General features: G+C 33.4%; 1 protein-coding gene across 2 annotated transcripts in view; it reads right to left on the bottom strand.

Annotated features, from left to right (window-relative positions):
• The window catches only part of LOC142324933 (uncharacterized), a 34,122-nt gene extending 16,353 nt beyond the window's left edge, over window positions 1-17,769 (bottom strand). The window contains exons 1-7 of one of the 2 annotated variants that reach the window (XM_075366077.1): window positions 17,533-17,769; window positions 17,291-17,440; window positions 16,199-16,366; window positions 14,733-15,010; window positions 12,023-12,240; window positions 7,063-7,311; window positions 2,758-3,372 (exon numbers count right to left, since the gene is read on the bottom strand). In XM_075366077.1, coding sequence (XP_075222192.1) covers window positions 2,758-3,372; window positions 7,063-7,311; window positions 12,023-12,240; window positions 14,733-15,010; window positions 16,199-16,366; window positions 17,291-17,440; window positions 17,533-17,633 — 1,779 coding nt within the window. In that variant the 5' untranslated portion in view covers window positions 17,634-17,769. Of the gene's footprint in view, window positions 1-2,757; window positions 3,373-7,062; window positions 7,312-12,022; window positions 12,241-14,732; window positions 15,011-16,198; window positions 16,367-17,290; window positions 17,441-17,532 lie in introns of those variants that run through there. The other variant, XM_075366078.1, reaches the window with a different exon arrangement.
• Between the last annotated feature and the right edge of the window lie 7,954 nt (window positions 17,770-25,723).

The following is a 25,723-nucleotide window of genomic DNA, read 5'->3' as shown; positions in this document are numbered from 1 at the left end:
AGTAAATTACTAAGATTGTAAATATACTTTGTAAATAGTGACACTAATGTAAATAAAGTTGTTTAGAAACAAGTTTAAGTGCTACAAATTATTAGTAAGTCATATTTTCTATACTCATATTGATAGTCTAATACTATATTATACCATATTTTATATGTTATACTGAGTACTATAATGTTATACTGCATACTTACTAGAAAGAAAAAAACCCACTCCTGTGGGCCAGGAAAGTGTTAGTTAAACTTAGATGGGAATTGGTTAAGAAAGTTTTTTTGTTCAGGATTGTTGTGAAATTCATGACTTACTAATGGATCTACGAATATGAGAATGTATGTATAGAGTTAGGTAAATCAGATTGTAAATACAACATATTTACCAAAAATAAATTAATCATGTCAATAATACAACATTAAAATAAAAAACCAATTGAGAATCCACAAGCTTGCACTCGGACTAATTTTTTAGAGTACTGCGACATACATAAGTAACACATATATATGCATACTTTACACATACATAATGTTATCAATAATAAAAATCATACTTACTGCTATCTGTTTTTTGTAATATATGAGCGCTTTTGTAATGGCCGCTACTTCATCGGATTTTATTCAGACATCATTTATTTAATATATCATTTAATTAACTGACCTAGAAGATGAAACAAACTTCTTTTCTATTTTAATTTTTTAACAAAGTTTTTTATAATATCTGATGTAGTGATCATTATGAAAACGCTCATATATTACAACAAACAAAAAACTAATAGGTCTGGTTTTTATTATTGATAATAATTTATTATTATACTGCTATGATGCTCAATCAGCAATTCATACATATATTGTATGCGCCCTCGTATATATGAGGGTAGATCCAGAAATAAGGTTCCCATCAATTTTACAAATAGACAACATTGTTTATTCTCACAGAAATTTACATCGTTGGAAAGAAGAAATTTTGCTGTATTTTTGTTCATAATCGCAATCTATTTTTACGCATTTTTGTAGACGGTGCTCTAATTTTTGTATCCCAATGTTGTAGAACTCCACCGCCAACCTGTTGAGGAAGCGTTTCACCTCTTCTTTTACTTCATCATCGTCCGGAAGCATTGACCAATCAAGTGTTCCTTTAACTTGGGGAACAAGTGATAATCACTAGGCGCAAGGTCCGGACTGTAAGGTGGGTGGGGCACGACAGTCCACCCAAAGTGTGTCAAAAGTTCCTGGGTTTGACGGGAGACGTAAGGTCGGGCACTGTTGTGAAGCAGCGTTACACCAGCTGTCAGTCGTCCTTGCCGGCGGTTCTGGATAGCTCGCCTGAGTTTTCTTAGTGTTGCACAATAACTGTCAGAGTCGATTGTTCCATGAAATCGATCAGCAGTATCCCCTTCCGATCCCAAAAAACACTGGCCATGACTTTGCCAGCAGGAGTTTGTTTGAACTTCTTTGCAACTGATGACTCTGAGTGACGCCACTGTTTGGATTTTTGTTTTGTTTTGGGAGTGAGATGAAACACCCACGTTTTGTCTCCCGTAACAATGGAGTTCAATCCATCCAATCCAAGGACGGAGTCCTTCCTTATCATCTTGACACTTTTGAAGAAACTGGCGAGCACAGTCAAGGCATTTCTCCTTGTGTTCTAATGTCAATAGCTGCGATATCCATCGAGCACACTTGATACCCCAATTTTTCAGTCAAAGCTCTTTCCACTGTACCGTAAGAACTCCCAGGAATCCAAGCAAGTTCACGGACAGTGATCCTCCTGTTTTGAAGCACTTCACGTTGGACCATCTTGATAACTGCTCCCTGAAACTGACGGTCTTCCACTCCGTTCTTCATCGTGGACTTCCTTCCGACCGGCACTAAACTCCCTGCACCACTTTCGAATGTGTTAAATGGACATAAACTTGTTGCCATACACCTCTGTCAACTGACGATGAATATCCACGGGTGGAGTCCCTTTGGCGTGCAAAAAGCAAATTACAGAACGAATCTTGCACTTAGCGGGATCAACCAAGTGGAAAGTCCTCTCTGATGGCTGCTGAGCAAAGACTGAGCACAGCCAAGCGGAATCGAGAGTGGAGGAACAGCTGCACACAGTGATGTTGCCGGATTTCACCTCGCACCTTCCCATGCAACTGAAGCTCTTTGGGAACCTTATTTCTGAATCGATCCTAGTACATATGTACAATTTATAGACAGGTACATATACCAAGTTGCCATTTTAACCAACTTGCCAACTAGGAAGGTAATTGTTTCTTTACATATTCCTACTCTACTTTTTGAAGATCTTTAAACATTTGAAGTCAAAATTTAAAAATTTGATAACACTTTTTACACTTTGACTGTCAATTTTTCCTACTTCTCAGCTAGAAATGTAAAAATGAAATGCTTTCTTATATTACTTTTTGATGCTCTATCTGAATATAAAATTAAAATTCTAAGAAAAGTAAATGGATGGAAATAACATTACCATAAACAAACTGAAAAAGTAAGAAGGTTAAATAAATATAAAAAGTTCATGTTAGTAAAATAAAAATATATAAATGCTTAATGTTATTAAAACAAAAATTATATAAAAGAAAGAGTAAATTAGTAACTTTAGCTAGTGACAGCGCTATCAAACTTTCTGATACACAATTGCAAGAATTCCATAATTATAAATTTTCAACATCTCAAATAATCCCTGGATTGAAAATTAATAGTGTAAAATTCAATTATACAGTGGTATAATATAATAAGATCAGAAAATACTCACAATGTATTTCTCGGATGTAATTACTTCTGTAGATGGTACAGGAGGTGCCAAATCTCCATTAATTTTGCTTGTACTGTTGACTTCATCAACATCAGAATACAGAGCTACAGGTGGTGATGGAGACAGAGTATCTCTACTGTCATTATCATTTTCTGTAACTACACTTTTATCACCTATAATAATATCACTACCATCCATTTTATTTGTACTTTCCTTTTTTACACCTTCTTCTTTTACACAGTGGTCTTTTTTTTCACAAACAGATAAACTAAATATCTTATATTTTTTACCCTTATTACTGATATCTTGTAATATTTTAACAGCACTTGAATCTTCTTGTTTTTGTTTTTTAGAGGAGCTAAAACTGTCTTCATTATTTCTATTTTCATGGCTATCTACTGTTATTTGTCTTTTAGAATAAGTACGCCTGATACGATCACTATCAACTTCTCCGATATCCTCACTGATACTGGCACTGACAGTAAAATTATCATATACTGGATGATTGTGATTGCTTTCACTATCGCTCTCATATTGTTCATTGTTTATACCTTTATAATCAGATGGAGGTGATACTGTAATACAGCGCACTGGAGGTGGAGGTGATACAGCACACTGTAAATGAAAAACATAATGAAATTAACAAATAAAATAATCGATAATATTCATTATATCATCAGTTACCATATCCCATTTTGGGCTAGAATCCTTACTAAACAAACAGAAATTATAAACAAAGATTAGAATGGAAAATTGATGAAACAATAATAAAATGAGACATACTTTATTACACCATATTTCTTATGTTTTGACTGTGATGTATGAATACATGAAAGAACAAATGGAAAGTAATTTTTTCAAAAAATTTTCATTATAAGCAAATTTTTTATTTAAGAAGAAAAACCAATAACTTTACCACGGTTTCAGTATTCTCTCTTTTAAAATAAAACAGATTATTTACAAAATATTTTATTAGCCTGAAGGATGAAATAACATGATTATACAACAATTGGCTTAAATTGCAAAGGTCTAAATTTTTAAGACTACTGTATGATGAGAAATTTTTCATGATCTTCATTACCAGCAATTATGATTAATACAAACTTAAAAATTGGATATCATAAGGTAATGGGAAAATTGCAGCAGTGTTAGAATTTATGAGTTACTGATGAGAATAATAATAATATTCAAAGCAAGAACTAGGTCTGTTCAGAAAATGACAGAACATTTTTAATTATGCACCAAACCGAGATGTTTAGTGATGTGCGGTTCACAGCATTATGTTCTGCATAAGCTCCTCTCTAATCACAGATTGTTAATATCTCACTTAGTTTTTGTGTTACTGTTATTTGTGCGCAACGTGTTTAAGTGTTAATAGTGATTTTTGCAATGTGCAATTTTCAGGAGCAATGATACAATGTAAAATTTTGTGTGAAACTGGGGAAAACTTTCACAGAAAGTTTCAACTTTTGAAATAAGCTTACAACGATGATGCTCTGGGTCGTACACAATGTTACAATTAGTTTTCACGATTTAAAAGTGGTTGTCAGTCAATTGAAGTTGACCCCGACCAGGAAGGCCTTTGATTTAAACTGATGACACCCACACTCAGAAAATCAATGATCTGGTGCATACATCTCCATTGAATCATGCCATGACATTTTGACTGAAAAACTGAATATACATAGAGTTGCAGCAAAGTTTATTCCTCATTTGATAACTGAACAACAGAAAAACATCAAATGGACATTTGTTGGCAACTTCTTCAAAAAGTCAAGTCATCATTACTTCTGATGAATACAAATTACCTAAGTACATTGTTTTTAAAAGAAAAACTCTTCCTACCGTACAGGTAAATGGAGTTATTATCAGAGCACAGGAATCAGGTTGGATGGACAAAACCTTAATTTTAGATAGGATCAGGTGTGTATGGCAAAAGCGATCAGGAGATTTACTTAATAAAAAAAATACTGGTATGCTAGTAATGGATAGTTATCAGGGGCAAACAACTGATACAGTGAAAGACATTTTAAAAAAGGGTATGACAAACCAAGTAATAATTCCAGGTGGATTGACATCTCTATCGCAACCACTTGATGTCTGCATTAATAAACTGTTCAAATCTGCATTAAAACAACTGTACAGTAAATGGATGGCTGATGAAAATTTCTTTCTCACACCTACAGGAAGAATCAAACGCCCAGATTTTAACCAGATTTATATTTGGATAAAAGATGCTTGGGAATTTCCACGGAATTAGTAAAGAAAAGTTTTAAAAAATGCGGAATATCTAATGAACTTGATGGTAGTGAAGACGATCACCTTTGGCAGAACGACGTGCAGACTACCGGTAACTCTTCTACAGACATTGACAGTGACAGTGATTAATTAAAAATAAAATCCCATATAAAAAGTGTATTGAAATGAGCCTTTTCAACATGATACTTTCTTTTCGTTTTACTGGCCTACTGATTCTGAACTAAACTAGTACTTACGGTAATTAATTATTAATGTAATATTAATATTGTAATTTAAATGAATGAATTAAATGCTTTACTTTCTGAATATTTTCGTATTTTTTTATCATATCTGTTGCTCTTTAAAATTCCGGTATATACTCAATTTTTTTTTTTAGATTTTCGGTTTGGAAAATAGAGGTGCAGGGCTTATTTTGAGGCGGGGGGTACTCAAATAAATACGGTAATCATCAGAATAATTATGAAAGTCAGCAGCAGGTCTCCAAGCCGGCCCTTGTTTGATATTTTTTTTATTTTTCCTAATCCCTTCGCTGAAATTGTTTCTGTATTTAAAACAACACCAGTGTCTTTGAAAAGACCACTACTGTTCTATTACAACTGCAAATATGATCTATCTTAAAATAGCGAACTAATATAAACTTCAAACAGTTTGCAATGTCTACTGTACCCTTAATAATGAAATTCCAAAACGTATTAAATAACGAGATAGAATATAGGAAAGAAAAACAACCTAACTTTAAAACAAAAGAGAAGATGGACAAAAATTACATATTGCCTCTGTATAGCAACAAGGTAAATACTTTTTAAAATCACAACTTAAATCTTTCCATAACTCTATCTAGGAAATTGACCACTGTTCTCAGGGAAGAGCACACAAAAGACAAAACTAAACCTTTCAAATGAGCGTACTTGATAAACTGATTTGTGAAGGCAATAATTACGACTTAGGATACGCAGAGGAAATTATAAAAAAAAAAAAAGATTGAAAGTAGAATTAAGGAACACTTACAACTATGTATATAAATATATATAGTTACATACATAGAAGACCAAAGAAGTAAGCTGTAGTCCAGCATTCCCTGGAAACTGGTTGCAATATAACATTATTTGGTTTTAAAAGTATATATGTAATAAACAGGAATGAGATGCAAAACTTTATTAACAGTAAAGCAGAGACTTTTGTTGAAAAATCATAATGGACCAATATCCAACAATAGACTTTAGTTTTAAATTCATACTTCTACAAAGGTTACAATCATGCGTTTTCCAATTTTTATCCCATCTTTTTTTCATAATGTGAAAATGATTTGATTATTTAAGGTTAATGATGATGTCTTTATATTTTTTGACATAGCCTACAAAAAGCATCCATCACCAAGTCGTGATAGGCAGTCAGAGTTAAGATTTAAACAGTTTAAATATTTTTAAACTACAGATATGCTTTTCATTGGGTTGGCTTACAATAACAATAGCTATCGAACATACTTTTTTACTTTAATTTTTTTATTCTTATTCTGAAATTTCAGCTAAAAATATTTTTTTACAATGTTTCAAAAGCACTATTTAGTTATGAATTTTTGAGGAAAATCCTGTTTTCAAAATTATTTGAATAATCAACTAGCACAACTCTTCTTTTCCTGCACTTAAAAAGGTATTATAAATTGTACCATAATTGCCATAAATTGTACCATTATGTAAAATGGTTATTACACTGTACCAGCAGTGGTACAATAAATGGTTATTATGATCAATTATACTGTGGATTAGTTTTATAGTATAGCGCGTGTTATATTTAGGTAGTGTTGTACTGTAAATAGACGTCCCCTATTCATTTACTACTACTATAGTACTGGAAATTCTATAAAGTATTACAATTGTCAACATATGAAAATTATAATAAATTTTATGGAAGAATAAACTTACTGTTTCCAGTACACATAAATAATAAACAGGGTTACAGTTATTAGTCTCAAAAATAAAACAAAATGTTTTAGATTAAAGTTAAATAAATACATACAAATTGAATATCAAAGTGACTTTAACTTACATAATCATGATCAAAATCACTGTTTCTATGAAATCTTTTTATATCAATCTTCAATGGCTCATTAATGATTTCAATTTGCTGTTCTTTTTCTTGTAGTTCATCATTACTGGTAGAATATGGGATATTAAATAATTTGTGCAACCAGATATCTGTTAATTTACACTTATCAATCAAACACTGCCAATCAATTAGATGTGACATGCATAAATGACAAATATTATTTGGCAACTTTTCTTTATTTTCTGATATCTAAAAGAAAATGAAAAAAAAAGAAATTAAGAATGCATAAAATAAAATTCACAAAAAGCCAGATTTACAAATAATTACAGTTACAAATAACATACATTATGTATTTAATAACTAATGATAGACTTTTTACAAGGAACATTTGATAATTACCTAGAATTACAGAAATAGCAGTAAATAGTTGACAAATACTAACCCCCTCTAGATGATTCTTATCAAAACTTCATGACATTTCATGAGTTAGTTTATTTATTACAGCTGTATAAAATACACAACTAAATAAAAGAAAAAAATATGGTTATTTATTAAAGGCTTAAAGTTGGCTCAAGATACCGCAGTGCTCAAAAATATCTATGGTTATGGCACCATCAAAATCAATCAATTCTGGGTGAATTCAAAGATGGTCACACAAGCAGAAAAGACAATCCATACATCAAACTGCAAATGAGACAACAATAACAAAAATTGTTGATAAATCTATATTGTTTTGAAAGATCCTTGAATAAATGTACGTAAGTCACTGACACTGTGACCATCTGAAATGATCATGTACACATTTTAAATGAACATTTGCAAATTAATGAGCTATTGGCTAGATAAGCAAGCATTGCTTTACTCACTATAAAAAAAACAACCACATGGCTGTTTCTAAGCACTGTTTAAACTTAATCCAAATGAATTTCTGTATTCATTCACAACTGCTGATAACATGGATTCACCAATGTACACCAAATATTAAAAAATAATTAAAGCTAGGGAAAGTGATAAAAGATAAGTCATATAAGCTGGTTTTATTACAACTTTTTTGGAACACAAAGTTTTATATACTAATTATTAGGCATAATATTAGATGACTATCTTGCAAACAAAACCAACACATGAGAATATTATACTGCATAATTAGATAGATTGAACAATAAAATCAGGAAAAAAAATCATATTTAATAAAGTAAAAAATCATCATAAATACTGTAGAGTTCTTTAAATAAATACACAAATTCATGATGGGCAGTTTACTTCTTAAATGTAATTTTAATAACTCAAACAAGAACTCATAACTCTATCAAGAATCACATATATTGCATGTATTCTTTTTTTATTGTTATATTTTTTTCATTACACTACTGTTACTATAGATAGACACTCACTCACTATCGGTCAATATAAACCAACATCTCAATACTCTCCCTCAATCAAAATGTTTATCACAATAAAAATAATACAAGCAAATATAACAAAATTACATTATCATAACATAACACATCAAAACCTAATTAACTTTAAGAATGTCAACAAAAAGAAACATCAGTACTTTCTTTTCCTTTAACATTAGCTTTCTTAAACTTACAAATACAATTTACCAAGAGGCTTGGTGAGTGTGTCACCAAGTCACTTGAACGACATTTGATGGTGCATAACATCAAAACTTGTCAAAAGTTATTAATTTATTAATAAATATTAAAAGTTTAATGGTATTAAAAGTTATTAAGTAGTATTAATCAAGGTTTATTATACCTTGCTTAATTTTCTCTTTAATAAAATGATAATGTCAATGTGCTTCAACCATTTCGGCTGATCACAAGATTTACTAATTTATATAGTTTACTAAAATTATATCTAAATCATCTGAATCTACCATAATGTTGGATTGAATCTAAATCAATTAAAATATTTTGAAACGAACAAGCCTCACTGGCACATTGACTGAGGGTTACCATAATCTGCCTCAGCAGAAGACAGAGCAACACAAAACTGATTCTTTGAACACCAAGACACAGTACGATCAAACATTTTAAAACAATGTTCACCGGTGGATTTTCTGTCACTGGTATCACCACCCTAGTCAGCACCTACAAAACCTTTGATATCACAGATACAACTTTTACTATAAACTAATTTCAAATCAACAGTTCCTTTAATGTAACATAATACTCTTCTTAGACATATTAATAAATCATTACTAGCACAACTTTGGTATCTGCTTACAAAATTTTGAGATAACATGAATTCATGAAATTCATCATATCAGCATTTAGGAAAATTTTTTAAACCATAAATTGCTTTCTTAATTTTGTACACTTTATCATATGGTAAATTGCAATTCTCAGGTGAGTAATCAGGTAAGTAATTCAGGTGGGTAATCATAAATTTCCCAGCCAAATGTTCTCAGTAAATCACATGTCAGACCCATAACATGTGGACATGCATTATAGTGCAGCAGGATGACACCGTCGGTCAGCCACCTACGTCATCATTTTGAATGGCATGCCGTAACTTATGTAGAGTTTTGCAGTAGGCTTCTGCTTTTTATAGTCGTTCCACGACTATGAAATCTTCCATCTCTATGAAATCTTGATGAAATCAATCAGGAGTATGCCAAACCGATCCCATGGCCATCAGTTTGTGTCCAAATGGCTGTGGCTTAACGTTTGTTGGTCTGTTTAGTGATTGAGGATGACACTGTTTTCGGGCGTTTCTTTCATTCATTACATTATTACTGTACACAGCAACCAACTTCCTAAGAATTTCAGCTGACTTAACATTTTGATGGTTTAAACAACGTATGACTCCATGTATTTCATAGTCGGCGGCAACATCGATTTTCCTATTAATTTTATAATGTAATAACTCACACGTAATCAAAGATAAAATGCAGTGTGTACATTACTAACAGTGTGGCCATGAGCGACACAGGTTCACCAACCTTAAGGAGGAAAATTTCCCAGTGATCTTTACTTTAGAGATACCCCTCGTATTTTACAAACATCTCTAAAATGCTATTCATTAGTAACTTAACTGGCAGAACTGAATATTACATTTTTTTTTAAAAATCATTTTGATACTATTACAAAACCCATCCAACCAGGTCACAAGCAAAATCAAGTAAAAAAAACCACCATTTTTTAAATAAAGTGCAAAACTATATACCTCTAAGATAAAAAGCAACATGGACATGATGACAAAACATGATACGACAAGCCATAAATCTAATGTATTGTAAAGAATGGAGCATGGACCTGATGACAATCAGGAAAACAAATACCAAACATTCATTGTAGTGTTTGGTGTTTGAAAATGACAGACACAGATTAGTATGTATGTATTACGTACAGAGAGAACATGCTGAACAGCATGAACACTTTTCCAAAAGAGTAAAGATATTTTACAATGGAAAAAAATTTCCCAGTCATGGAGAAATAATTATTGCTCCTTATCATGGAGCAATCTATAATGTTAGAAATCAATTGCTGATTTCAAACATCAGAGACATCACAGTTTGCTAAACAGTGATTGTAATGTTTCTACAACTTTGAAATCTCTATCTGCTAAAAAATATACAGCAATAACTTATAATTTATTACTTTATCATGTACTTCTTCAACATTTATAATTCAAACTGTTAATGTCACAGTCTCAATAACTTGAATGAACACTGTATAATTTCATTACATTTAGAAAAAACTTGTAAATAAGCACATTTCTTGTCATTAATTATTTGAATGTCATTTTGGCCACCTGATCTGAGAAACATGTCAACTGGGTCAAAATAAATCAACCTGCTCAGAACAGATTGATAAGTTCAGTTTCCACCACCATTTCAAACACATATCAGAGTTTTGGTGTAAACACTTGTAGGTTATGTGTGATATTAATGAAACTGATATTACTCAAAATTTTTGTTATGTAATAATTACTCAAAATTTTTGTTATGTAATAATTATTAATTAAAAAATAAAGGTGTGATCAAAATGATGCTCAATTTTGGCACAGTAAAATTTTCTTACCTTGTCTGAATGTATTCCAAAGTTACATTTAAATTATTCGCATACAAATAACTGTTCTCTATATACTGAACGATATTTCCATCTTGACAATGACAGGTTTAGTTAAGATGATTAAAATGGGAGAAGCAGCACAATAATTGTACAAGATAATTAGCCTATTCAGGGACTAAACCAAACAGACAGTAAGATAAAAAGAGGAAGAATCAGATAACCTTAGTTCTATAACTGTTGGGAAAATCATTCATTTATATCTCTTCTATCTCTGTAACCAGAAAGAGTACATTAATTTGTCATTCTACATTAACTGCCTCAATCTCTTACTGCTGTGATGAATTTATCTTCTCCAAGAGTAATACTTTTCAATACATAGCTGGTCCCTGTAGTAAAAAAAATGAAGGATGAGTGCTAAACATCTTCCATATTTCAGTGAACTTGGAATACCGATGAACAGCAGTTTAACTCAATGAAGAAGACAGTAAGAAAGCACTTCATTCCAAACTTTTCTTAAAATGCCCACCAAAGGGATGTTTATCTTTAGAACAGCTATGCCATTTTTGAGAGTGATTTGTATCTCATGTCAGGTCACCTATAATCTTTATGGTTATGGAATCTAACAAGTGTACATTTCAGTACCAACAGCTTCATCAGTCAAGTACATGCAAACATGAATTGTTACAGCATGAATATTAGCCACAGGTTAAACTATTAATGTTTATATAAAAACTGATATACCATATAACCATATTTATAGCAAAAGATTACCTAGAAAATAATTGGATGTAGTAATAAGAAAATAGCATCCATTGATATTTTAAATAATGTAATAAATAACTAATATGACTTAATACGTGGAATGATAAAAAGTACATAAATCAAACAGCAAAAAACACCAAAACCAACAAAACGATTAATAGGTACAGGCTACTCACTGTTATCGGTAGATATTTATTGATGACATCAATTATACGATTATCATTGGCAATATTACAAAATATAGGTGTTAAATTATCCTCTCCATATCTACCACAAATTCTACACAACTTATCAGCAGTGATTGAAGTCACATTCGTTATGTCAATTTGGCTAACAATTCTACTAGGCATTATTCTTATACCACCATCATCATTTTGGTTACTTCCAGTAATTTCTGCAACAAAAAATTAAGATCAAAATAAACCAATACTAGAATTCTGAGATTTTTAACATTTTGTAACCCTTAATAAATAAATTACAATTTTTTTTTTTTTTAATATTTACAAACAAAAAAGAGATGTTAAAAGTGGCATTTAGTTGTAATGAACTAAAATTATAACAAAAGTGAGAAGAAAAAATGTTGTCACAAGAATTTATTTAATTATCCCTCATTAAAAGATAAAACAGAAAGACACCAAAAAATGCTATAAGCAAAATGATCGAATAATATGTATATAATAGACGTAGGATAAAATATAATGAAAAGAAATACAGCTAGATAACAATTCAAACAATAACTTTAAAGACTTTACAAAATAAATCATTTTTACAGCATTATTTACAGATAGTCTCTATTTATACATAAGCAAGTCAGTAAAAGATAGAAATCTGACAGTTTTAATGTTTTGACATTATCTTTGCATCACTAGTATCCGAGTCCACAATAATATAAATTCTGGCAATCTGTTGCACAGTGGTTAACAGCAAATCATACAGTAACGCTGAATGCTCTCAAAATTCAGTACCTATATAGAACATGACAATCCAAGCCAGTTCAAGTTTTCACATATTGTGAATGACAAGCAACAAAACAATAAAATAAAATGATTCGAGAGGTTTTTTTATAAATATTTGATCATGTCAAGGAACAAGATGACTGAGCTAGGGCAATAAAAATAATGTAACAGAAAAAAAAAACAGACCCGAGAGTGTATTACTAAATTTAATAGAAACTGATCTCTAGATCACTGACTCACAGAGTGGATATTTTTTAAAACCACTTTTTTTACAAAAATGAAATAATTAAATTTGTTCACATTAGAATATTTACTTTATATGAACACATTACTTTACATCACACATACTTTATAATACATCACTTAATATGAACATATTACTTTATACTGTAAAAAATGTAAATATACATTTAATCATTAAGTATATATTTACTGCAAACATACTTATATCACTGGAAAAATGTGAAGTGCTGGCTAATCTATCTCATATAGCATGTATGCCAAGGACTACTTCTGACAAAAAAAAAATCTGCATTTCAATTGTGTTATTAGGGTTGGTGTAATAAAAACCGTTTTCTTTTTACTGTAATTTTTTTAACTCCTTTCAACATTGTATTACTATAATTTATTTTTCTTATTAGTATTGTTTTACATAGGTATTCATCAAATCAATTTGTTTTAATGCAAACTTCTTAATAAAGCACATCTTTGCCATTAAGTTTGAAGGTTAATAACTAACTTTTTTCTTAACTGAATTACTTGGAAACTGTATATTAACTTATTCTCAATTGTCTGTAAAACCATACAACTTCATCTGATTAAGGAAGAATTAAAAAAGTATACTTTTTTAATAATAAAAAATTTTAAGCTATCAAAATAGGAAAGAAATCAAAAAATTTCTCATAAAAATAAAAATTTTAATAACTATCAATCATAATAAGTTATCTTTCCATTTTGTCCTTAATGCAACTGATTTTGGATAAATAATTTTCCAGTTATATGCCATTTTCCAAGTAATAACTATTTCAATCAGAAACTGCGACTTCAAACATTTTTAAATCTGATACATTCTTTTGATAAGCTGAATTAATAATCTTCTTATTCTTTGTCAGACAGAAAAATCAGCTCAAGAAAGAATGGAGTGTTTCTTACAGTCAATTGTGTACAATGATATAACTTACTTAAACAACAAGAGGAGAGTTAAAAATGTACTGCATGCCCATTCCCTAAATCAAAGTGGATATACACAGTCAAGTTAAACCACTTATTTCAGAAAATCAATCAAGTGTTGAAAAAGCAAACAAGAGAGTAAAACAAATTTAGTAAAGTGAGCACATAGTGGATCTCCAACTTTTGCAGTCTGAACAGCACAAAAAGAGGAGAAAAAAAATTGATATCAAAAAGAATGGCAACAGGTTTTCAGCATCAATTATAAACTATGATGAACACAATACATTTCATTCCATAGTCAAAATGACTAAGGTGACATTCAAATTCATCAGCCCACAAGCAGCAGAAACCTTTTCACAATTCATGATGATTATCCTCTTTTGGGATACACTGGGAATAGTTTGACTTTCTCACTGAAAAAAAAAATCATTAATGGGTACCACACTACAATTTTAAAAGAAAACAAATAATATTCAAAGAAATGTCAATCATTCTGTTAATTTACTGAAAAACAATGGTCAGTGCTAACTATGTTCAATTACAAAAGCTCAATTGGGTTTAGAACTCCATCTGCTAAAAGCCCAGTCTTAGTACTATTGAATTACATTCTGTCTACTCACAAAGATTTAATATTAACTAATATCACTGTCTTAATTAAAAAAACAATAAACATAAGTTTAATAAACAAATTATTAAACATCTACAACCTAACTATATTCATGTAAAACTATGAAATTAAAAAAATTAAACAAAAACATACGTGTCTCTTGAGATGATGACAAACTATTCTCATTAGAAAATAAAGCATTATTACTGATTTGTATTGCAGTAGCATTTTCTTTCTTTTCATATTGGCTTTCTTTAATAGGTCTACATGATCCAGGAGACACATTATGATGTTCCTTACAGTCATCACTGAGCAATACAATTGGAGTTGCAAACAATTTTGCATCCTTTTTATGAGAGGCAAGAAGTTTAGAAGAACAAACAGATTGTAATGAATAAGGCCTGTTTGAATTTAAAACCAATTCTGAAACACTTCAAAATAAAAAGAGAACTGGTGTTAGCTTTTCTCACAAATAATGGCAAAATACTAAAAAAAATTACATTCCAAGGACGTTACTTTAATAAACAGAGCTTAGGAGCAATTATCCCTCACCAACCAAAATTAATTTACATTAGGTAATTCACAATTCTCTGCTTTCATGAAAAGCTAAAATTTATTAATTTTGTTTGTATAATAAAAAACAGCATCAGTTTAAACCGAACATAAAAATTTGGCAAAAAATTAAAAAAATTAGTTTTATATTTGTAAAAGAGAATTTCTGAATATTAAGTTTTTCTATATGAAATATAGTTCATCTTTCATCATAGTATCTCTAAATATACAAAACCAAAATTGTATGAATGTGTATAAAAATTATAAGTAACTGATATAGGAGTATCAAGTAATCCTGTACAAAACTGATTAGCAATCAAAAATACATTAAAATTTAAACGAAAGTATAAAGGATTTAAGAAATTTAAAAGATATCTTAATTTCAGCCACTTCAGCGTCTAAAGTACCACCAATTTTACAAACTATTGAAATCTATGATATCTAATGCTAAGATACACAATTAATGAGAAAGTAAAAAACATTAAAGAACCAGTATGGAATATGATAAATCCATACATTCAAGTTACATGTCCCAAATGTAAATGGACAAAGGACCATTTCTTCACAGACTGTCGTCCACAGCAATAATCTAACTTTATCTGACATAGCTTATTGTCAACATCTGACTGCTCGATGTGCCTAGTTGCCCACACAACCTTATACAAAAGCATGCCTAACCAGAATGTGATTGACTGCTAATTTGCTCAGCATGTACATTTACATAACTCTTTCACAGTCTGGAATTCCTTTGTCACCCAGCACAAAATAACTCATCCAATAAAGTTTACAATTATTGAATGTGTAGTGAATATGTGACATTGTGTTGACTATGTGACTTACTGAATTCTAGCATGTTCTGGAAATCATCTACAATATAATAAACTACAATGCATATATGGTTCACGTGTATTTTCAGTATATCCTTACATATATCACAGCTATACCTTCTTTTTTTAGATTCAAACATTTATACGTTAAAGTAATTCTTTTATTCAGGTAAATACAATACATGACTAATATTTTATTAACAAAAATAATGAATTATTTAAATTTAGATCACTTCTAACCTGTAATTATTGTCATCATTGTCCTCTACACCATTACTGTTATTATCATCAGATGTGATCTCCCTTTTCACTTCTTGCTTTTCAACCGGTGGAACAATACGAGGAACTTTTCTTTTGAATGCAAATCCACAATCAACAAACACAGATGGTACAGCATACGACCAAAGGCTATACAACATTAAAATGTAAAAATATTTTATATTCTTACTAATGTACACTTGCTAAATACAAACTTCTAGAGCTAAGCTATTACACAGAGGAAAACGTTTAATATGAAATGAGAGAGACCACGGTACTTACGTATTAACGCCACTGCAGCTACAGCTTTATTTAAAAACAAAGTAGTCAATCAGATTTTGGTGGAAAATGGGCCGACATAGAGTTAACATAGATTCAAAACAGTCTCTTTATTAATTTTAATAAATGGTTATTTATATTTATTTATTTTATAAATATAATTTAACCAAACTTAACCTACGCTCGCTAACCTAATTAACAGGAGTGTTTTGATTATTTAAATAATAAATAATTGCAATAATTACTGAATTTATTAAATAAATACTCAAAAAATTACAGTGCTAATTAGTCAAGGTTAGCGAGCGAAGCGAGCGTAGGTTAAGTTTGGTTAAATTATATTTATAAAAAAAATAAATATAAATAACTATTTACTAAAATTAATAAAGAGACTGTTCATTTTCCACCGAAATCCGATTGACTACTTTGTTTTTAAATAAACCTGTAGCTGCGGTGGCATTAATACGCAAGTACCGAGACCAATTTGAAAACACATAAAGCAAACAGAAATAAAATATTACTGGTTATGATTACAGCTTTAACAAATCTATCAATTCAAACGACTACCTGATTAGCTAACTTGTCTACAGCTTTAAGCAAGATTTTAAGGCTGAAGTATCAAACAATTTATTCCAGTTAAGTGGTAAACACGACAGTTACAATCAAATTCAGAAATCAAGTAAATATGCATACTCAATAAAACGAAATTTTAGAAAATAATCTGCATTATTTGCATAATTAATTATGAATAGCTTAAATTAATTTAATAAACAACAGGTAGCGTTGTATAAAACCTACCCCTGACTCAACAAGTTTTTATTTCGAAAATCATTTTCAGTAAAGTGTGCAGAACAAACAACATGATTTTTGTGGAGAGTCTCTGTTCCCCTTGATCGTAAAACTGCTTCTAAATCTGGTCGATTAATACGTTTGATCCATTCTAGGCATCTGCAAATGAAAACAGAAGGATTCACACTTAGTAAACAAAATTAAACCCCGACTCTGTTACAACCTCTAAGCACTATAATCTGATGACTAACCTCTCATGATTTTTTGGGAGTCTGTAAAACGACAAATTTTTGCCATCTTGTTTGTAATTTAAGCAACCATAAACTGAACAACACGAACCACGTCGAGTCATATTTTCGTTAATAGAAGAATTAAAAAATAGATACGTCACTAATCATAACAAATTAAATTAATTAAAATAATCTTAATAACCATAATAAAACTCAAAAGTTTGTTTCATCTCAAGCCGCATTAGTTACAATGGCGCTTTAGTTTTAGCCTGTTCCTCTAGAGTACTACAAAGCTGCCTTGTACTGTTTTACCAAGTCTACTATTTGGTAACTTGTCATAAAGTAATATATAATAACAATATTAATATCACACAGTATTTGATGAAAAAAGTGACTTGTTAGAAAACTGCCGTTCGTAAACTAAGAATTATTGAAAGCTGCTTTCTTGTTTATAATGCGCTACAGTATAACTAAATCACTGATTATATATATTTATTAAACCTTTTATAACAGTTAAGAAAAATCTTTGAAGTGATTTTTTAATTTGTGTATTATAGATAATTTCACAATGAGATTAATGCTTATATCTTATAATAAAGTTTACAAAAAATAAATAATTAAATAAAATTGTATATATACAAATCATAAATATCAAATTCTGTATATTTGCTTCTTTTTCTTCTTCTGCTGCTTTTTAAGTGACTATTTTAAAATCTTTTTGGTCGGCAAGTTAAAAACTAACTATGAATGAGCTTTTGTGTAATTATACATTTTTTATTTCACAGTAAATTTCGTTAGAACTGTGTATGTCTTATCGTTTTAGCATAGAGATTCTTAATTCATTAAAAATTACAATTATCGTGGAAGTACAATAATGTTAGGTTACATAACTATTTAATCAGTTTGTATTTCCTAGTAAGTTTGGCTAATACAAGAACAAAATTTTATGTTAATAAGAAGTGATATCTCTGAACACCATATTTATTGATTAATTATCACATTAACTTAACCTATTTCACCCTATTCAATGGATAGTCAATATTTTTATCATACAAAAATCGGCATGTAAAATAAAGCATCCAAAAAAAAATTGTGATCCGCACTGACCATCAGAGACATGTTGGGAATTACTTTGTAAGGATCCGATGAGTCTAGAACTCGGAATTCTTGTTAATGGCATGATGAAGGTAACAGAAACTGTTACTTTCATCATGGTTAATGGGACCTAAATATGGTAGTTGGTTTTGAAAAAATTCTAGAAAAGTTGAGAGCCTTTTTAGGGCTTAAAAAATTACCTTCTAATTTTTTTCTGTTCATGAAAATTGGGATAAAATTTTTTTAAAGAAAATTTCACCCTTTTTAAATGACTGCATGTTTTTTTCTTTTTTTGTAATTCTTTCAAAATTAAGGCTCCTATGATAAAAATGAACAACATTACACTGAAAGCTTATTTAATTTCTTGAACTGTTGAAAAATTAATTTATTGAACTGTTGATGAAGTAGACTATTTTACAGATATTTTTTGATTATCTTTTAAGCATGTACAATAATAAAACTCTTTTCAATGAAAATTTAACAATGTTTTTTAACATTGTAGGTGCTGTGTGTTCTTAACTATAATTCTCTTTTAAATTTGATATATAGTTAATGTGACAAACATTTGATTACAATGACAAAATGCATGATTTTAAATAACATTTCCTCCTATATGACAACATTAAGATTTTAAAAAAATTCTAGTAATTTTTCTGAGATAATGAATTTTGATTAAAAAATACAGAATTTTAAAAGTTATCTCACATTGATTAATTGCCAAAAATTCAATCAAAACTAAAGTAAATTAAATTTTACAAGCATTTCTTTTTACCTCATCCCAACCCTGTAGAAGAAAAACACCCACCTTGTGACGTTACCAGTTACCACACCACCCCCTACATTCCAAGCCCTGACAGGCTTTACCGGAGGTCGTCTTTAGACCCTCTAACTGATTACATCTCATAATCAGCCAGGCTTTGGTCGGGATGCCACTGATGTAAATGCCTTGGCAGACATTCACATCAAAAAATATAAATCAAATTTTGCCTTCACATAGGCCTCAAACGGACATCTTCACATCCAACGTAGCAAATTCCCTCAAACTAACTAACCGAAACCGTGGAAGCACAAACCCCGTGCCTAGTCCAAATTTGACAACACTGTTTATGACTGAATGCCTCAGAAAACAAACGAGTTGTAAGTTAAATCAGTGCTACACTCATACCAATCAAAATTATGTTTTACACAACATAGAAATTCAGACCTACAAATTTTTATCTTTTAATTTTATAATTTATAATTAATTTTATCTCAACACTATATTACGAGTTTTTAAGAAATTTTTGTAGCACAATTTTTAACCAAAATTAAAAAAAATATCTCTTTTGACACACCGTAAGGCAGAGGTAGATTTTATCGGTGCTAAGTATGGGATAAAAGCGAACGATTTATTCGATATGAAAAAAGTCGAGTAGGAGACTTGTTAACGTGTAGACGTGCCTGTTACTGCACCGCGATCTAATGCAATTTTGGTTGGTTTTTTGAGCTTTTTAACGGATTGGACATATGGTAATTATTGAGGTTTGGTTAATGGACTACTGTGTGAAATTTCAAGAGTTTTGATTTCGGATTAATACCATTTTTTTATACCAAGTATAATCTGAGTTTAGTGAGATTTTTCTTTCTAATTTCCTGTGACTTAAATTGATTTTAAGAGACCAAACGAGTTGAAAACAGTGACTAGTGATAATACAAAGTGTACTACATCATCATAGTGTGGAAAAACCTTTTCAGAAAGTTTTTATTCAAAATTTAAGGTTATACATATATTGCATTATACAGCTAAATTTTCTAAGTCGATAGGCAAGCCAAGTCTTGGTGACGTCATCGAATATAGTAGTAAACAAGGACTTGGAAAAATTTTCGTCGAATATTCATAAGACGAGAATATACTAAGTTCTACAGACACTCATAAGGGCATACCTTTTTCCTTCAATAGCTCCTGTAATTTTCCATATTTTTCAAAACTTTTTCCATATCTCCACGAATCACAACCTTTCCCTTCCGTTGACCGCTCTCACCAATTTTGACCCCCCCCCCCAAATTTTCAACTACTTTTTTGGCATTATAAATTTTTTTTTTGGGGCTTCCACTCGAGTGGGGTCTCGTTGGACTCGAGATCAGGCCCTGAGTTCAACGCAAGGCAATAAGACGGCGAAGCTCTTTGCCGCTGGAGGAAAAGTCCTCACAAGCGGCCGGAACGTCTAAGATAGCAAGTATAAAGAAAGATACTACTTCACAATGAGACAGAATGCATGGAGACGGGCGGTGCTGAGTCTGGCAACACTCAGGAGAGGAAGAATTGGAAGACAGTAGAGGGCAGAGGGGCAAAAAGGGCGAGAGCAGGCTCGTCGGAGGAAGAGGAGCCCCCCTGACACTCAGAGATGTAACCTATAGACTCGGTCACGTATTAATGCAATTAAGGCAGAACATAGGAAAATCAAGTAATACCGCTATGAAAGCACATGAAAGAGACCTCACAGAGATCTATAAAGATCTCCAGAGAATTAATGATGAGGCTTCAGAAAAGGAGGATATTGGAACACAGATGGAAGGTCACTTTCACGATGGGATGTCTGATATTTTGGATACAGACTTAAGCGAAGAACAGCTACTGGATAGGCTCCCAGCTAGATGGTCCACCTGGGTGATGAATAGGCTCACCCAGGTGCTTGCGGTAAAACCCACCGGGTTGGTCTAGTGGTGAACGTGTCTTCCCGAATCAGCTGATTTGAAAGACGAGAGTTCCAGCGTTCAAGTCCTAGTAAAGCCAGTTAGTTTTACACGGATTTGATTACTAGATCGTGGATACCGATGTTCTTTGGTGGTTGGGTTTCAATTAACCACACATCTCAGGAGTGGTCGAACTGAGAATGTACAAAGACTACACTTCATTTACACTCATACATATCATCCTCATTCATCCTCTGAAGAATTATCTAAACGGTAGTTACCGGAGGTTAAACAGGAAAAAGAAAAAGGTGCCTGCGGTAAAACCGGGCGAGGATAATTGCCATTTTGTTGACCTGGCCAAGATAGGGCCTAACAGCCAGTTTACAGGAGCTCCAGGACTTCACAATTCTGGAAGACAACAGAATTACTACTAGGGGTACTAGATATTCAATTATTTACGGCTCTAGCAAAGGAGAAAGAGCCACGGCAACACACGTGATCAGGACACTCAAGAGGGTAGTGGGGAAGACGGAATCGGCGGTCTTCATTATCTCCCCTGGTACGACTATTAAAATAATAGTCATACACATAATGAGAAAAGGGAAGACGCTCCCCAAAATGGTGATTCCAAGTCAGGGAGAGCAAGTGAGAGCGAGGTCCAGATCGGCCTTTACGAGAAGACGAATGCCTCCAATCCCTGAAAGTAAAACTGTGGTCGTAAAAGCTCAAGGGAAGATGTATAGAAAATTAGTCAGAACAATGAAAGACAAGGTAACTGCAGAGGAGGCGGGTGAGGTACTGTCTATAAGAAAGGGCAGGAACCAAGAGGTTGAAGTGAGAATAAAGGGTTCCCAAAAAGCAGGAGAGTTTACCACGCTGCTCTGCGACAGAGCAACAGACCTCCAAGTTGACGTCAGGACAAGGGGTGACCGAAGAACAATAGTACACGTTAAAGACTTAGAGCACGATACAACAACAGAAGAACTTAAGATAGCAGTCGAGAAAACTATTAGCACGGGTGAGAGTTTTCAAATTACCTCAATCAGGCAGGCATCAGGTAACACCAAAAATGCGACGGTAATAACGACTCACAGGGGAGCATTGAAACTAGTAGCAGAGAGATTAAGAGTGGGATGGGTTAATTGCCGTACCTAGATATGAACGGAGACTGAGAGATGCTTTAGGTGTTGGGGCACCAGGCACGGAAGACGAGAATGTAACGGCCCCGATAGATCTTGCCTGTGCTTCAACTGCGGGGGCAAGGTCATTTAATTAAAGACTGCCGTGAAGCCACAAGGGTCTAGATTGCAATAGTCACGATCACAGGACAAGAAGCATGGGATGTAGCAAACTACATGATTAAGGTACTATTATTAAATAATAATAGGAGTATACTTTCCAACGATCTTGCAGAGGAAATAGCTGCAAGAGGAGAATACGACTTTATAGTGGCAACAGAGCCCAATGTTTACGCGGCTGCCAGACCGCAGTGGGTTCCAGACAGAAATGGTGTGGTCGCCATCAGACGAGTCGCTAACAACAGAGACTTCGGACTTTTTATAAGAGAAGACGATATTATAGCCGTGGAGTTGAGTGAAGCGATTCTGATTGGAATCTATATTAGCCCCACCTGTACATTGGAGCGGTTCCAGGAAAGAATTTTCAGCCTATAACGCTAACCATGCAATCTACGAAACGCGTTGTAATACTAGGCGACTTTAACTGCAAGACTACTGCGGCTGGTGCAGACTCTTCCAACGCTAGAAGCAGAGTGCTGGAAGACTTTCTGGCGACTACTGGCGCGACATGTATAAATGACGGAGAGGCTACGTACAGCGCCAGAGGCCATACATTTATCTTAGACCTCGTAATAATCGACAACAGATTTAACCCGGACACAGTGGCTTTCAAAGTACTGTCAGTAGAGACAGCAAGCGACCACAAGGCAGTAGCTATTGAAATCAGAGAACAAAACATAAGAGATACGCAACATAGCGCTGTTCTAAGATGGCCAAAAGACCATACACAAAAGATTGTAAGGAACGCCGCAAGAAGGATCACAGAGTGCACAAATTTAAATCCAGATAGTTTCCAAAACATCATTACTGAAGAAATATCCAGAATTCCATGCGCGGTATCAAGGCACCATACAGTATATTGGTGGAACAATGACTTAGCTAATCAACGAGATTACATGAACAGATGCAAGAGAAAAGTACAAAGGCTTCGAGTTCATTCCGGCATAAGTGACGAAAGCAACAGAGCCATGAATGAATACAGAACGGCCAGAAAACACCTCAACTTTCTTATAAAACAAGCAAAGCGTAAAAAATGGAATGACCTATGCAAGGAATTGGAGGAGGATCCCTGGGGGAAAGCTTTTCAGATTGCGACAAAGCGGCCTGGCAGGTAAGCCCCATTGCTTAACAGTGACAAGGCTCTACTACAATTAAAAAATTTATTCCCAAGAGAAGAAACCGGATATCGAGATATGTCTGCATGCGATAGGGGCAGATTTGATCAACAGGAAGTTCTAAGCGCGATCAAAAAACTCAGTAACAAGAAAAGCGCGGGGCCAGATGGAATCCCCGCGTCAATACTGAAGGGACTGGCAGAAACTGTCCCTTGGGAGGTGGTGGATGTGGTCAGTTTTGGATTGCAGCACTGCTGGAAAGAGGCCAGAACCGTCCTACTGCCTAAGCAGGGTGCGAATACTGACCTGGAGGAATATCGCCCAATCAGTGTGATTAATAACATGGCGAAGACGGTAGAAAGACTCTTGGCCGGCAGACTGCAGGAGGAGCTGGAGCAAAGGAATTGCCTACATCGAGACCAATACAGCTTCAGGAGAGGACGATCCACAGTACAGGCCAACAAACGAGTCATGGACTGGGCATTAGTAACCAGAAGTGGCACCTGGAGAACAAGAAACTTCCCACTACTCATATTACTCAATGTGAAGAATGCTTTTGGAACAGTACCCTGGCCAGCAATAATAGAAGCCCTAATAACATGAACATCAGCAGATACCTGATTAACCAAATCAATCAGTACTTATTTGATAGGCATATTGAGGTTAAGACCGTAGATGGCAAGGTGAATTATCAACTGTTCGGAGGAGTTCCCCAGGGATCAGTTCTAGGACCCATATTATGGAATATTTTTTACGATGGGATCTTCAGACTACTCTACCCTGAAGGCGTAGACATTGTCGGATATGCAGACGACGTGGCCGAGACAAGGAGATTGACAAACTCGAAACTAAAGCAAATCAGCCCCTACAATTAATAGATAACTGGCTTAACAACAACCAATTGCAGATGTCTCCAACCAGGTCCAAATGCATCCTACTCTTGGGCAAGAGAAGAGTCAGGAGCATAAATATTGAGATAAGAGGTGAAAACATACGAGAAGTCAACAACGCAAAATACCAAGGAGTGTACTTAGACAGAAGCCTAAAATTCGGCCAACATATAAACATGGTCTGTCAAAAGGTTGCCCCAACAACCAAAGCCCTAAGAGCATTATTTAATAATCGCGGTGCACCAAAATTGGCAATTAGGTGGCTCATTACATCAGCACTGATGTCAACTATACTATACGCAGTCCCAGTCTGGGAAAGTGCTATGAACGTAAAACGTAACAAAAGCAAAATGAGAAGCGTACACAGAGTGGCCTTAATCCGAGTAGTTCTAGGCTACAGAACTATATCTTACGACACATTATGTGTACTAGCTGAGATTCTTACTATAGAGCTTCAAATAAAAGGCAGAAGAATGAGGGCGGAAGGCATGACAAAATCTGAGTTGGAAAACATGATTATTAACAGTTGGCAAACCGTTTGGTCCGCTTCTCAAGTGGGACTGTGGACACGAAGGCTAATCCCTGATCTGAAGGAGTGGACAAACAAAGTAAAAGGTTTAAATTTCCATACGACCCAACTCTTAACAGGACACGGGTCGTTTGGCAAGTATCTCTTTAGAATAGGGAAAAGGCAGACATCACAATGTTCAGATTGCCACGAGGAGGACGACGCGGAACACACTATTTTCAACTGTCGAAAATGGGAGGGTTTCAGATATGAAATCAGGAGTAATAATCTCACACCGGATAACCTTCTCAAATGGTTATTACAAGATAGCAGGAACTGGGACTGGTTCTCTTATTTCGCGAGCTCGATCCTCAGAATCAAGGAGGAAGAAGAGGCATCGTGGGGGACAGGCGTGAGGATAGGGCATGGAGGACAGTTCCATCCTGGAGGGCCGGCATGCTTAGGTATGTCGGTACCAGAGAAGGGCTGGGAACTCCTGGGGAGTCTAACAGGGGTCAAGTAAAGACCGAGTCCCGGCCGGTGGCCCTGGTTCCTGGGGCGCTTTGGCTGGTGCTATCGGTTTGAGGCAGGGATGAAAAGACCGAGACCTGGTCCTCCGCGGGCGGGGGGAAA

Source organism: Lycorma delicatula, chromosome 5 (assembly GCF_047948215.1).
Source record: "Lycorma delicatula isolate Av1 chromosome 5, ASM4794821v1, whole genome shotgun sequence".
Lineage (NCBI taxonomy): Eukaryota > Metazoa > Arthropoda > Insecta > Hemiptera > Fulgoridae > Lycorma > Lycorma delicatula.
The sequence above is the reverse complement of the archived record's forward strand: the minus strand, read 5'-3'. Positions and strand labels throughout refer to the sequence as shown.